This window comes from Nerophis lumbriciformis, linkage group LG05, assembly GCF_033978685.3.
Source record: "Nerophis lumbriciformis linkage group LG05, RoL_Nlum_v2.1, whole genome shotgun sequence".
NCBI lineage: Eukaryota > Metazoa > Chordata > Actinopteri > Syngnathiformes > Syngnathidae > Nerophis > Nerophis lumbriciformis.
In genome coordinates, this window is record NC_084552.2 from 22,335,334 (window position 1) to 22,348,845 (window position 13,512).

A 13,512-nucleotide genomic window follows, 5' to 3' on the forward strand; every position below is an offset into this window, starting at 1 on the left:
CGGGCAAACTCTTCAGGCCAAGACTCAGACTCCTTTAAGAGCAAAGATGTACAGATTCTGGACAGGGAGGACGGATGGTACGAAAGAGGAGTGAGGGAAGCCATCTAGGTCAGGGTGGAAAAAGCGTCCCTGAACAGAGGAGGTGGTCTGCGACACCATCTGTTCCCCACATACAACACTGTCCTTTCAACCATTCCTAAAAGATTCTGAAATTTAGCCTCCAACAAATAACAGGAGTTAGAAACATTCTGGTCACAGAAGGTGACCAGTATTTCATTTGTGCCTTTTGTTTACAACTGAATTGTATGCTTACGCGGGGGATTCTGACTATTTTGGACTGGTAGTATTCGATCCACAGCGATCGTTCTGCCAAACAATACCTCAATGCTAACGAAGGGAAATTACACTTTAATGACTGTCATTGGCTTTGACAGTAGGATTGCTCGTTTGCATCAAAACAGTTGTTTTTCTCACTACGATAGGGCGAAACCATCCTTGCCCAGGCACGCCCTCCTGGTTTTTTGGAGTATAACAATTTGGGTTTTGGGTAGATTAGTTCTGACCAATCTAAGTCTATGAGCATGAACTGATGAAGCCTACTTAGATGAGAGGTGAAACGTCTTCCAAGACAAACCAAACAGTCCAATTGCGATCGATTGAATGCCCTGAGATAACAATGACCTGGATGAATGAGAACACTCATAGACATATTTATAAACAACCACATTTTCGCCTGCAAGCTTTTTTAGAGATGTAAAATATAACTCCTGACAGGAAGTCGCTATTTGTTATGCACAATATTGAACATACTGTTAAAAATTTAAATGTGCCAGATTGTAGCTGAAAGCTAATTTCCATCTGCAGTCCCTGGCAGGTTGATGGTATGTACAACAAGGTCCAGAAAAAGTTAAGTTAAACAGCACCAACATCTGACATAAACAGTACAATAAAATACACAGATTCGGATTTAATAATAGAAATTTAAAAAAAATTGGCCTCAGCTCAGGACAGATCACCATAGTAGTTAAAGTGTATAAGGAAGATGGAGAAGTGCTATAGCGCTAAAGTGGAAGTGTGCTAAATGGTTCAATATAATAAGTATGCTGAAGGAAAAAAATCCAAATCTTTCTTGGCCTTGAGACTTAAGGTGTTGGTATTATGGCACATAGCCCTATTGCACAAGTAGTTAGCATTAACAGAGTGTTTACGCATGGAAAATTGCACCAAAAACGCATACATGTGTGTATCTCTCTATGAAATAATGCAAAAAATATGAATGCATACCTTTTAGAATACAAATAGCAATCCATAAAAATAGAAATCTATAGAAAACCATTGGCAAGGATATCTAGATTTGTTATATATCTATGCTATTGTCATCGACAATGACGTATCACGTATCAGATACGTTAAAAAATAAGCTCACAAGCGAGCAAAAATGAGTAAAAACAAAAGTCTTTGGAGAGTTTTTTTTTGCAAAAGGAAAAAGGCCAGGGCTCCCACTAATTCAGCGTTACGGTAAGTTTTAGTTTTCATGCACTTATTTCTGCTGTATTTACAGTATTTGGAAGGCCGGTCGTTGAAAATACTGCCTACATTAAACTGCAAAAAAGGTTGGGGCCCCCTGATCTAGACTGTGTTGAGGGCCCTTTCACCTTGGTGTTCATTGGGGATGTAGTCCTGAGCCTCGGTGTAGACCAGTAGGGAGGGCAGCAGGAGGGGCTGGTTCAGCTCATTCTTTAGATTGATGTAATGGTAACCTACAAAGACAACAATCCATCATTGAGTGACGAAAGCTTCAAGATGAGTGCAAGCGTGTTCTCAGGTTGCGCGCACGGACCTGGTCTAATGGCCGACACAGGGAGGATGCGGTGTCCGATAAACTTGCCGTTCTCCTCAAATACGGCAATCCTCAGGGAGGCCAGGGAGGGGAGGACCACCTGATGACAAAAAATTCAGTTTGAAAAAAAAAAGCATTAACTACTAAAAAGTAGGGACTTGAGAGGTTCGGACACCTTATTAAAAACGAAGGCGTCATCGTCCCAAATGGGATCCAGCGAATTCCCGTTGGAGGTTTTGGTTCTGCATTTACGTTTTGTGTCTGTAGGAAGTCCAAATATGTCCAATTCCACATACACGCCAACCTTTTTATCGCTCAGGAACTGTCCTGAGATCACCTGGTGTGTGTCAGACCATCAAATGTAACTTCTCAACTTGAATTAACGTCCAAACGTCATCTTTGTCCTTACCTTAACTTTGACTGTGTTGGCAACTATTCCGTCAACTATATTCTCAGTGAAAGGGTCAAAATGCTTGTCGGTCCTCCTCATAAACTCCGGCTTTAGCAGGTAGCCGCTGTGGCCATTGTACTCAAACACACCCATGTTGAGCTGCATGGGCAGATCTAAGAGAGTCGACCGAGGGATGAAATAGAAGAGGTCGGCCATGTTTGTGACATACCACTTCAGTCGAGTGCTTACCAAGAGTCTGGAAGTTCAGTGCCACCATCTGGCAGCCGACATTCCAGAAGACCTGCGGCATGTAGTTGGAGCTGTCCACTCTTGTTCCCTTCGGGTAGATTCGGCTCAGCTGGTTCTTGTTGTACCTAGAGCACTGCTGTTAAGATTTTAACACCAAAAATAACACACACTTTCACAGTGTATTTGCATGAAAACAAGGTAAAGTGGATTGTATTTCTTATTCTTGATAATTGCAGAAACACAGCTGTTAAAGTTAGGGAGTTTTGTGGGTGCACCACAGGGCTATTGACTGGGCTTGTTTTGACTTTGTTATTACAGGGGAACTGCACTTTTTGGGGGGGAATGTTGCCTATTGTTCACAATCCTAATGAGAGACAAGACGACAAAAGTTTAGTTTTTTTTGCATTCTAATTTGTAAAAATCAGCTCGTTCTTGGCGACTGGCAATGCAGCTAATGGGAATCAATCGATTCTGCTTCTAAATCACTTTAAAAATGCATGCCAGAACCGCCAACAATACTTCATTTACGTTCTGTAACCTGTGTAATAACCAAACTGTAGCAGCATTGTTATTGGAAGAGCTAACACTGAGGATCTGTTTATCTTGCGTAGTAAAACATCATCTTTCGACAGCATGCTACGGCATTAGCCGTAAGCTAGCTACAGCAAGAGGTAAGCCAGCTCTTGCGTCAGCAGCTGAATGGCTTTTGAGTTTTTAATGCACAACACTGCGATCCCACAACAATTTGTACGGACTGAAAAACAATAAAGTATTAGCCCACATTTCATATTTTGTTTGTACACAGCTAGCGTGACAGCATGCTGTATATGTCATGATCAATATTAAAGTGACTCACTCTGTTTGGTCCAGCAAGCCGGGGAAGTATTTTTAAGTTGACTTTGGGTAAGCACTCGATTTATGTCAAAATAGCCAGGCTCCAAGTTCCACATTTACACCGTAAAGTCAGGCCGACCTCACTTTCTCAGCTTACGTCTGCTGCAACGTTTCACTCTCTCTTTGTGCTCGCTTCTATAAATAGCAGTCCAACGATCCATTTTCTACTGCATCCTCCGTATATTCGGGTTCAAAAAGATAAGGTTGTGAATCCATATATGTCCAAAAATAGTTGTCTTCACTGTCTGTTACCAAGTCTGGCATGATTACAACACACTCCCGTTTGTTTCCGGAAGTAAGAACACACATTTGTTGCTGGAAGTCGGATGTGCGCTGCTACAGGAACAGAAATAAATGCTTTGAGGAATGAAGTTCCGGTAATGCATAAAATGACCGAAATACGATAAATATTGAACATATTACATATTGTTATAAATGTGTCTGTTACTACATTATATATATATATACTTGCAGTGTGTATATAAAACATGTTACATATTGTTATAAAGGTGTCTGTTACTACATTATATATACTTGCAGTGTGTGTATAAAACATATCACTTATTGTTATGAAGTTGTCTGTACTACATTATATTTATACTTTCAGTGTGTATATAAAACATGTTACATATTGTTATGAAGGTGTCTGTTACTACATTATATATATACTTGCAGTGTGTATAAAAAACATGTTACATATTGCAGTGTTTTTCAACCTTTTTTGAGCCAAGGCATATTTTTTGCGTTGAAAAAATGCGGAGGCACACCACCAGCAGAAATCATTAAAAAACAAAACTCAGTTGACAGCAAAAAGTCGTTGTCGCAATTGTTGGATATGACTTTAAACCATAACCAACCATGCATCAATATAGCTCTTGTCTCAAAGTAGGTCTACTGTCAGCACCTGTCACATCACGCTATTTTTTGCTGTTTTCCTGTGTGTAGTGTTCTGGTTCTTGTCTTGCGCTCCTATTTTGGTGGCTATTTTTCTTTTTTGGTATTTTCCTGGAGCAGTTTCATGTCTTCCTTTAGGCGATATTTCCCGCATCTACTTTGTTTTAGCAATCAAGAATATTTCAGTTGTTTTTATCCCTCTTTGTGGGGACATTGTTGATTGTCATGTCATGTTCGGATGTACATTGTGGACGCCGTCTTTGCTCCACAGTAAGTCTTTGCTGTCGTCCAGCATTCTGTTTTTGTTTACTTTGTAGCCAGTTCAGTTTTAGCTTCGTTCTGCATAACCTTCCCTAAGCTTTGATGCCTTTTCTTAGGGGCACTCACCTTTTTTTTTTTTTTTTTTTTGGTTTAAGCATTAGATACCTTTTTACCTGCACCCTGCCTCCCGCTGTTTCCAACATCTACAAAGCAATTAGCTACCGGCTGCCACCTACTGATATAGAAGAGTATGACACGATTACTCTGCCGAGCTCTAGACAGCACCGACACTCAACAACAACACATCATTTGCAGACTATAATTACTGGTTTGCAAAAAATATTTTTAACCCACAGGTGAAATTAGATAATCTCCCACGGCACACCAGACTGTCACAGTGGTTAAAAACAATGACATATTGTTATGAACGTGTCTGTTACTACATTATATATATACTTGTAGTGTGTATATAAAATGTTGATGGAGAGTTTTAAAGTGAAGTGAAGTGAATTATATTTATATAGCGCTTTTCTCTAGTGACTCAAAGCGCTTTACATAGTAAAACCCAATATCTAAGTTACATTTAAACCAGTGTGGTGGCACTGGGACCAGGTGGGTAATGTGTCTTGCCCAAGGACACAACGGCAGTGACTAGGATGGCGGAAGCGGGAATCAAACCTGGAACCCTCAATTTGCTGGCACGGCCACTCTACCAACCGAGCTATGCCGCCCCATGTATGTGAAATTAAATTAAGTAAAGAAGTTAAACAATGTACTGATATGATCCAGTTTAAGAGCTAGTTCAAATTAATAGTGCTTACAAAGTACAAAGAAGAACAATTATGAGAAACACTTTCAACCTTATTAAAAATAAGATATTCTTCATCTCAGTATGTTTATCATGACTCACTTAATTATCTATTACAAAAACTGAAGAAGTCCGTAAATGAACGTATATATTTGTAAACGCTCTGAAGTGGGAAAGTGGTAGGATTAAATAAGCTTAGCTTCTTCCTACTTCTTTTCGGACATGATGTAAAGTGAAACGATATGAAATGGTGTGATGTATTATGCTGTAAGTGTGTTCATGTTCGAAATAAACTAAAGCAAGAAAGAAAGAAAATGCTTAGGTAAACACAACAGACAATAAATACCACGCTTGGAAAACCAGCGTTCTTCCTTAGGACGGCTGGAAAAAAATGCCATCGGCCCCTATTATCTTAAGACATTGTTGTTTCCCTAAACAAAACAACTAAGCGGACACTTCCGGTGTACTTATTTGCCAGGTGACGCCTTGTTTTAATAAATAAGACAACTTTTTTATAGGTATCCCCGGCATATAAACGCCGAACCCCTTCGAGAATCATCGTTTTTTTCTTAAGACAGCTGAAAAAATACAACATGCACCTTATAAGGTCGAGATTGTGTCATTTGCCTAAAACTAAGCAACTACATAGACATATTCGGCGTAGTTTGTTAACCATATGAAGCACTTGTGTTTTTAAAAACATGACAACTTTTAAAGTAGCGTCCACGCTGCGTTCAAGACATATGAGCAGCGTGATAAAAATAGAACATAGCTAGATGTATATTACACGTAACTGGGTTATTAGGTGTAATACATTAATATAATAGCATTAAGTTAATGACAACAATGGCAGTGACACAGGCTGGTGCTGCGTTCATGTTGGGCTAAGAACAAGCGGCTAACTGCAACTTTGTTGCCACGTAAACGTCACATGACAGTGCAAATATAATAGAAAGCGAGAAAAAGATAGAGATAGGATAAATAGAAGGCAAAAAGGGCGGACTAAAGGTGTGGCTGAGACATGTTTTCTCCTCAGCGCCACTTGGAAACCTCCGGCTCGTCGTCGGCTGCGCCAACACGAATCCGCCAAAAAGCAACGTGTCGCTTAAACAGCACGCAGTCTGCGATGGAAAAAAACTATGTCAGACTCTTTGAAGGGTACAACGGTGACTCTCATTTTACAAACATTTTTTAAATCATCTTTAGAACCCTGTTCTTGTCTCTCATAATGATTGTGAAAATGCCCAAAAAATTGCAGTTCCACTTCAAAGGGAAAGTTAATAACTGTGCGATATTTAGTACTGTAGAGCACATTGTATTGTGTTCAATGTGTACAAACTTACACTAAAATATAGAGTTTTGTCGATGCTGGAACCCATTATTCCCAAATTATTATCGTTTTAGAACATGCCGAGGGCCAATACAAAAATTGCCCCTGGCCGCACTTTCGACCCCCCCTACTGTACTCAATTAGCTCAATGCTTTTGTCCTTACAAGCTACTGAATTTCAAAGGCAAGCTCCCAAGGATACTCGACAAACTCTATGGGGAAGCTCTTTAACGTGTCCATGCCTTTGGTTTCCACAAACGACGACATCTCAAAGAACTTCTTTCTCCCTGGTTTAAAAAAATATGACATTTTAAAAAGAATGCTGGTGCAGACAGAGAAGAATAACACTCAGTAGCTACATCCCACTTACTGGCGGCCACCTCAAAGCTCTTAAATTTGACAGGCTCGATGTAGTTGACAAGCGAGGACATCTCCTTTGTGGCGTGGACCTCGCTGCTTGCTGTGCCCTAAAGCAAGAGAAGACATGATAACTCCGTCAATCGTCCTGCCAGCTGAAAAAACTTTCCGAAGTGCCCTTACCTCATCCGAGTTGGGCTTTTTTAGCTCAGCCACCGATTCGTCTTCTTCATCCTCCTCGCTATCTCCTTCGCATCCTGGAAGGGTGTAAATAAAAGGCCTGACGCCACACAGACGATACAGGACTTTTAAATATATTATTAGCTAATCGGCTTTACCAATGGACTTGCGAGGATCAGAGTCTTTGATTATCTTCTCGGCAAGTTTCTCCTCCGCATTAGACAGGATTTGGCCTCCTTCGCTGTACAACAGAGGACAATCTACACACACAAACAACCCGATGAGGTCTGACCACATGTCCACGCAACAAGCTGCAGCTTGTCAACGGCAGAAAAACAACAACCTGTGCACCGTCTTTGCATACCTGTGTTGGGTGATTCCTCCTCCAGCTCGCGGCGTCGCATGCTGCCACCGCTCAAGGGCCGGTTGTGGGTGTGCTTTTTCTTGTTTTTGATGAGAATCTTCCCTAGCATGTCCTGCGGCGCAGGCAACGGCTTATCCGGTAGCAGCTGTCGTCAAGGGCAAAACACAAAGGTTATGCTTCTATATTACTGAACCCTTAATCGTCACGCATTTTCCACGCATACAAAAAACATTAAGATACAGCCCAGGTTAAGACATACTACACAACATCAACACAGGAGGTCATTCTTACGGGAAATTTGTCCAGAGACTCAATGAGCAAGGCGTCTCCAAATATGGTTTTGCAGTACTCCGCCATCTTGGCTTGCTGTTTAGCCCTGAAAAAACAAAACAATAAAAGTGACAATTTTATACATCAGGGGACTAATTAACTTTAAAATTACAAAAGGTGCAACTTACGAATCTACGTGGTTTTCAAATGACAGGATGACTGGGTAAGGTGAGGTCTTGAAAGCACTCTCTGCAATGGCTTCAATGACCTCCTGCAATGAAGTGTATCATAAAGAAAGAGGAATGCGCTATATATACAGGTAAAAGCCAGTAAATTAGAATATTTTGAAAAACTTGATTTATTTCAGTAATTGCATTCAAAAGGTGTAACTTGTACATTATATTTATTCATTGCACACAGACTGATGCATTCAAATGTTTATTTCATTTAATTTTGATGATTTGAAGTGGCAACAAATGAAAATCCAAAATTCCGTGTGTCATAAAATTAGAATACTACTTAAGGCTAATACAAAAAAGGGATTTTTAGAAATGTTGGCCAACTGAAAAGTATGAAAATGAAAAATATGAGCATGTACAATACTCAATACTTGGTTGGAGCTCCTTTTGCCTCAATTACTGCGTTAATGCGGCGTGGCATGGAGTCGATGAGTTTCTGGCACTGCTCAGGTATTATGAGAGCCCAGGTTGCTCTGATAGTGGCCTTCAACTCTTCTGCGTTTTTGGGTCTGGCATTCTGCATCTTCCTTTTCACAATACCCCACAGATTTTCTATGGGGCTAAGGTCAGGGGAGTTGGCGGGCCAATTTAGAACAGAAATACCATGGTCCATAAACCAGGCACGGGTAGATTTTGCGCTGTGTGCAGGCGCCAAGTCCTGTTGGAACTTGAAATCTCCATCTCCATAGAGCAGGTCAGCAGCAGGAAGCATGAAGTGCTCTAAAACTTGCTGGTAGACGGCTGCGTTGACCCTGGATCTCAGGAAACAGAGTGGATCGACACCAGCAGATGACATGGCACCCCAAACCATCACTGATGGTGGAAACTTTACACTAGACTTCAGGCAACGTGGATCCTGTGCCTCTCCTGTCTTCCTCCAGACTCTGGGACCTCGATTTCCAAAGGAAATGCAAAATTTGCATGGTTGGGTGCAATTCTAATTGCACCCAATTAGAATTGGGTGCAATTATATATACGGTATATTTCCAAAATATACCGTATTTTTCGGACTATAAGTCGCAGTTTTTTTCATAGTTTTTTTCATAAGTCGCACCGGGGGTGCGACTTATACTCATATTACCGTAAAATATCAAATAATATTATTTAGCTCATTCACAGTGACAGATTGTTTGGTAAACGTATAGCATGTTCTATATGTTATAATTATTAGAATGACTCTTACCATAATATGTTACGTTAACATACCAGGCACGTTCTCAGTTGGTTATTTATGCCTCATATAACGTACACTTATTCAGCCTGTTGTTCACTATTCTTTATTTATTTTAAATTGCCTTTCAAATGTCTATTCTTGGTGTTGGTTTTATCAAATACATTTCCCAAAAAAATGCAACTTATACTCATGGGGAGAATGCCAAGAGTGTGCAAAGCAGTAATCAGAGCAAAGGGTGACTATTTTGCAGAAACTAGATAATAAAACATGTTTTCAGTTATGTCACCTTTTTTTGTTAAGTACATAACTCCACGTGTCCATTCATAGTTTTGATGCTTTCAGTGACAATCTACAATGTAAATAGTCATGAAAATAAAGAAAACGCATTCAATGAGGAATAGGTGTGTCCAAACTTTTGGCCTGTACTGTATGTATACACATACACACATATTTTCTATTTGTAAAAACACACACACACACACACTCACACATAAAATACGCATATACACGTATAAATACACACTCACACATATATATATATATATATATATATATATATATATATATATATATATATATATATATATATATATATATATATATATATATATATATATATATATGAATACACATTCATGACAACTAGTGAACTGACATAAAAAAGCGGTTTTCTACATAACTCAAACTACTAAACTTGCAGTTACTTGGGAGAAACATAAGGAGAATGGGCGATAAAATACTTTTAAATTAATGACAGACATTGGTTTTGTGTAAATTCTTATATGATTGTTTCATATGCTATTTCATAGTTTTGTCTAACAGAGGTGCTGTGGTCATTTCGTTGTACGTCTTGACTACAATGTTTATAAACCTTTCATACATGCTAATCTTTATTCTGGTGGCATCGAACATAAAACATAAAAATAATTTTGTTAGTTGCAGTGGTAGAATCCAGGTCCATACTCAGCATTGAACTAAAAAGTAATTTTGTGCATTTAGTTATGTTGGTCTTGTTATTTCATGCTCCTTAACAATAATGAGGATGTTAATACTACAACACATAAAAATGAACCCTTAAGCTCTCAAATTATATTTTTACAAAAGCGATCGATTATGTGTGTTAACGCTGGGCGGTGGACCAGGACTTGATAAGTTGGTCGACAAAAGCAGGTTCTACAGAATATCAATGTTTGAATCCACCATTCACGTTGCAATTCCATACAGATGCAGGAAACTGCATACACACCTTAAAAGGTATTTCAGTGGTCATGGTGAAGCCGTGGGTGATGTAGGGCTCGTCGTCCTGGGGTCGACCTTTCCAACAGTCCAGTTCCACACAGCGGCAGCCGGTGAGCAGCACCTGCCTGTACATCTCCACAGATGACAGACCAGTCAGCTGACCCACTGGAAGAGAAGGAAGAGGAGGTGGAATGACACGGGCTCCAGATAAAAACTCCTGATGACATAACATGTATGGTGGTCTACCTGTGAGGTAAGTGTTGTGCGAGGAATTGATGAAGTAGTGTGACAGCGGTTGATTCATGTCATCGATAACATCCAGCCTCTCTGGAGGAACAATGCTATTCTCCTCTCCTCCCAGATACCTCGTGAAGGCCAGCAAACTGATCTGGTCTGCAGGCGAGACACATTATGTTCACAAAGAAGCTTAAATAGTGATGGTCAACCCTTCCTGTAAACAACTGCGCACTGACCTCGCTCCAGCTGGCTTATGTTGGTCTCATATTTCTCCATGATCTGCCGGACCTGCTCTCTTTTGAGCGGCGGGTAGAGCACCTCGTTCAGTCGAGAGTCGCGCTGCCGGCGGTTGAGAAAGTCGGTCAGCTGGTCCAAGGAGTTGAAGAACTTCCCTTTTGAGCCGCTGAAACAGGATAAAAAATCTGCAGGGTTCACGAGAGCTGTGAGGGTCAGCAATTAAGAGCCAAATGGGTGTCGCTTGCCTCTCCTCAAAAATGCTTTGGATCTCTGAGCGCAGAGAAAGACTATCGAGAAACTTCCGGAAGGCCTCCCATGTAAAGTCATCCGGCTTGATCCCCTCTGTCTGCAGAGCGAGAGGAAAACATCAAAGTATCGAATCTGAACACGCAGTGTAAACCAATAAGACCTTAGTGGGGCCCTGTAACAGATTGGTTCTGCAACCAGCAGGAGGTGCAGGAGCACACAACGCACACAGAAGTGCTGACAGTGGCTTTTGTACAAGTCCACCTCCTATGATTCAAGTCTTGTGACTTCATATTGATCTTTGGGGAAGATAAGTGCGGTGCATTGGGACAAAAGAAACACAGTTTGAGCCAGCCGACCACAATTGCAGCATCTTAAAATTCAACTGCCTCCGAGATTGTTTCATTACAATTAGTTGTTTTTTTTTCTGGGAAAAAAAAAAAATTAGGTCATGACTTTTAATGAATCAGCAATCGCTGTTTTATAGGCGTTTACTCCAAAATTATGTTTGAAGACCAGCTGACTTGCATCTTGCATTGGTGTCGCAGGGCATACTCAAGCGACGCCAGTCATACCGTGCTTGGGCCAAGTTTACACTAAGCACAAAACATTTGGCGAGTGTGAGTGCATGGGTTTCCTCCCTTTCGACATCGATGGAAGAGGTGGTCTAGGGCAGGGGTGCCCATTACGTCGATCGCGAGCTACCGGTTGATGGAGGAGGGTGTGCCAGTCGATCGCCAGCAAGGCATTAAAGAAATACACCTAAAAATTAGCTATCATCAATCTTCACTATGACGTCACTTTTGTCACTTGATTGACATTTGCGGCACCCAAGGATTTTGTGAGATGCTGGTCAATATGAATTAAAAAAACGACCGTCAGGAAGGCGAGAAACACTTTTTATTTTAGCAGACTTTTGCACCAAACCTGCTGTCAAAAGCCTAAAGACTGACCGCTCAGTTCCTGTCTTCACAATAAAAGCGCTGGTTCACCTACCTGCACTAACAAAATAAGAGTCTCAGAAAGCTAGCAAGCTACGGAGTTTGTCGCCAATGTATTTCTTGTAAAGTGTATAAAAACGAATATGAAAGCTAGGCAAATAAGATACCAACAATCAACCACTTTCATGTGGTATTGGACAGAAAGGAGGACTTTTTTTTCTCCTCCATTTGAAAATGTGGACTTATCAGCACTACTGTCTGATTCTAATCAATACAAATCATCAGAACCAGGTAATACACCAACTTATATTCTTGTCTTCATGAAAGAAATTAATCTATATATGTTAAACATGCTCGTATTATCATTAAACACATTTACCTTGTGAACAAAACGTCTCTTTCATAAATAAATAAATATAAATTATATATGAATGAGGTAGATCCCCTCGACTTGAAAAAGTAGCTCGCCTGCAGAAAAAGTGTGGGCACCCCTGATCTAGGGCGTAGCACAATTTAATGCACCTATATACGCGCAACATAGTGCAGGGGTCAATATCGATTTTTAGAAGGAGTCATTTTACGCATGAACATTTTCAAAATTTTCCCCTGCCTTGTTTTGTGACTAAGTTAAATTAAAAAAATGTCTGTCCACTCAAATATATTGTGTCAGTACATTTGTCTCAAAGCCTTGTCCAGGGTGTACTCCGCCTTCCGCCCGAGTGCAGCTGGGCTGGGCTCCAACCACCCCCGTGATCCGGAGAGGGACAAGCGGTAGAAAATGGATAGATGGATGGATGGATTGATTTTTCTCAAAGCAATAAAAAAGTATCCTCTTGTCTCGTGAGCTGACTGTACTATCACACCCCAACTGACGCAATTCATAATAGAAATAAAATAGAAAGATCCAAGTGTCAAACCCACAGCATGGTCCTTCACCTGCAACTACATTTGTGTTCATAAAAAAAAAAAGCGAAATTTAATTCCACAAAAACATGATAATTATAATGATGCCAAACATCCATCCATCCATCCATTTTCTACCGCTGGTCCCGTTCGGGAGCCTATCTCAGCTGCTTCGGGCGGAAGCTGGAAAAAGTCACAAAAATTGCAGTGATAAGGAAAAATATAACATGTCACTGAATAGGGCTGGGCGATTTATCGAGTTTGTACGATATATTGATATATTTTTAAACAACATATGAATTAAGAAAATATAATAATATCGATATAATTTATTTCACGTTAAAATTACCAAACGCCGCTTATTTGTTGTGTTCCTTGTTCTCCCCCACTCCACCTCCATGGGCTACTTAAAGGGGAACATTATCACCAGAACTATGTAAGCGTCAATATATACCTTGA

At 40.3% G+C, this 13,512-nt stretch overlaps 1 protein-coding gene across 1 annotated transcript in view; it reads right to left on the reverse strand.

The window, feature by feature from the left end:
- Positions 1-13,512, reverse strand: part of plcb3 (phospholipase C, beta 3 (phosphatidylinositol-specific)) — a 122,857-nt gene that overhangs the window by 18,778 nt on the left and 90,567 nt on the right. Inside the window, exons 8-23 of the mRNA XM_061961087.1 lie at positions 11,209-11,309; positions 10,963-11,129; positions 10,736-10,882; positions 10,497-10,654; positions 8,026-8,108; positions 7,859-7,943; positions 7,568-7,712; positions 7,362-7,463; positions 7,207-7,280; positions 7,037-7,133; positions 6,869-6,953; positions 2,481-2,605; positions 2,250-2,404; positions 2,016-2,177; positions 1,841-1,940; positions 1,656-1,760 (exon numbers count right to left, since the gene is read on the reverse strand). Of these exons, the coding sequence (XP_061817071.1) occupies positions 1,656-1,760; positions 1,841-1,940; positions 2,016-2,177; positions 2,250-2,404; positions 2,481-2,605; positions 6,869-6,953; positions 7,037-7,133; positions 7,207-7,280; positions 7,362-7,463; positions 7,568-7,712; positions 7,859-7,943; positions 8,026-8,108; positions 10,497-10,654; positions 10,736-10,882; positions 10,963-11,129; positions 11,209-11,309 (1,891 nt within the window). The remainder of the gene's footprint in view (positions 1-1,655; positions 1,761-1,840; positions 1,941-2,015; positions 2,178-2,249; positions 2,405-2,480; positions 2,606-6,868; positions 6,954-7,036; positions 7,134-7,206; positions 7,281-7,361; positions 7,464-7,567; positions 7,713-7,858; positions 7,944-8,025; positions 8,109-10,496; positions 10,655-10,735; positions 10,883-10,962; positions 11,130-11,208; positions 11,310-13,512) is intronic.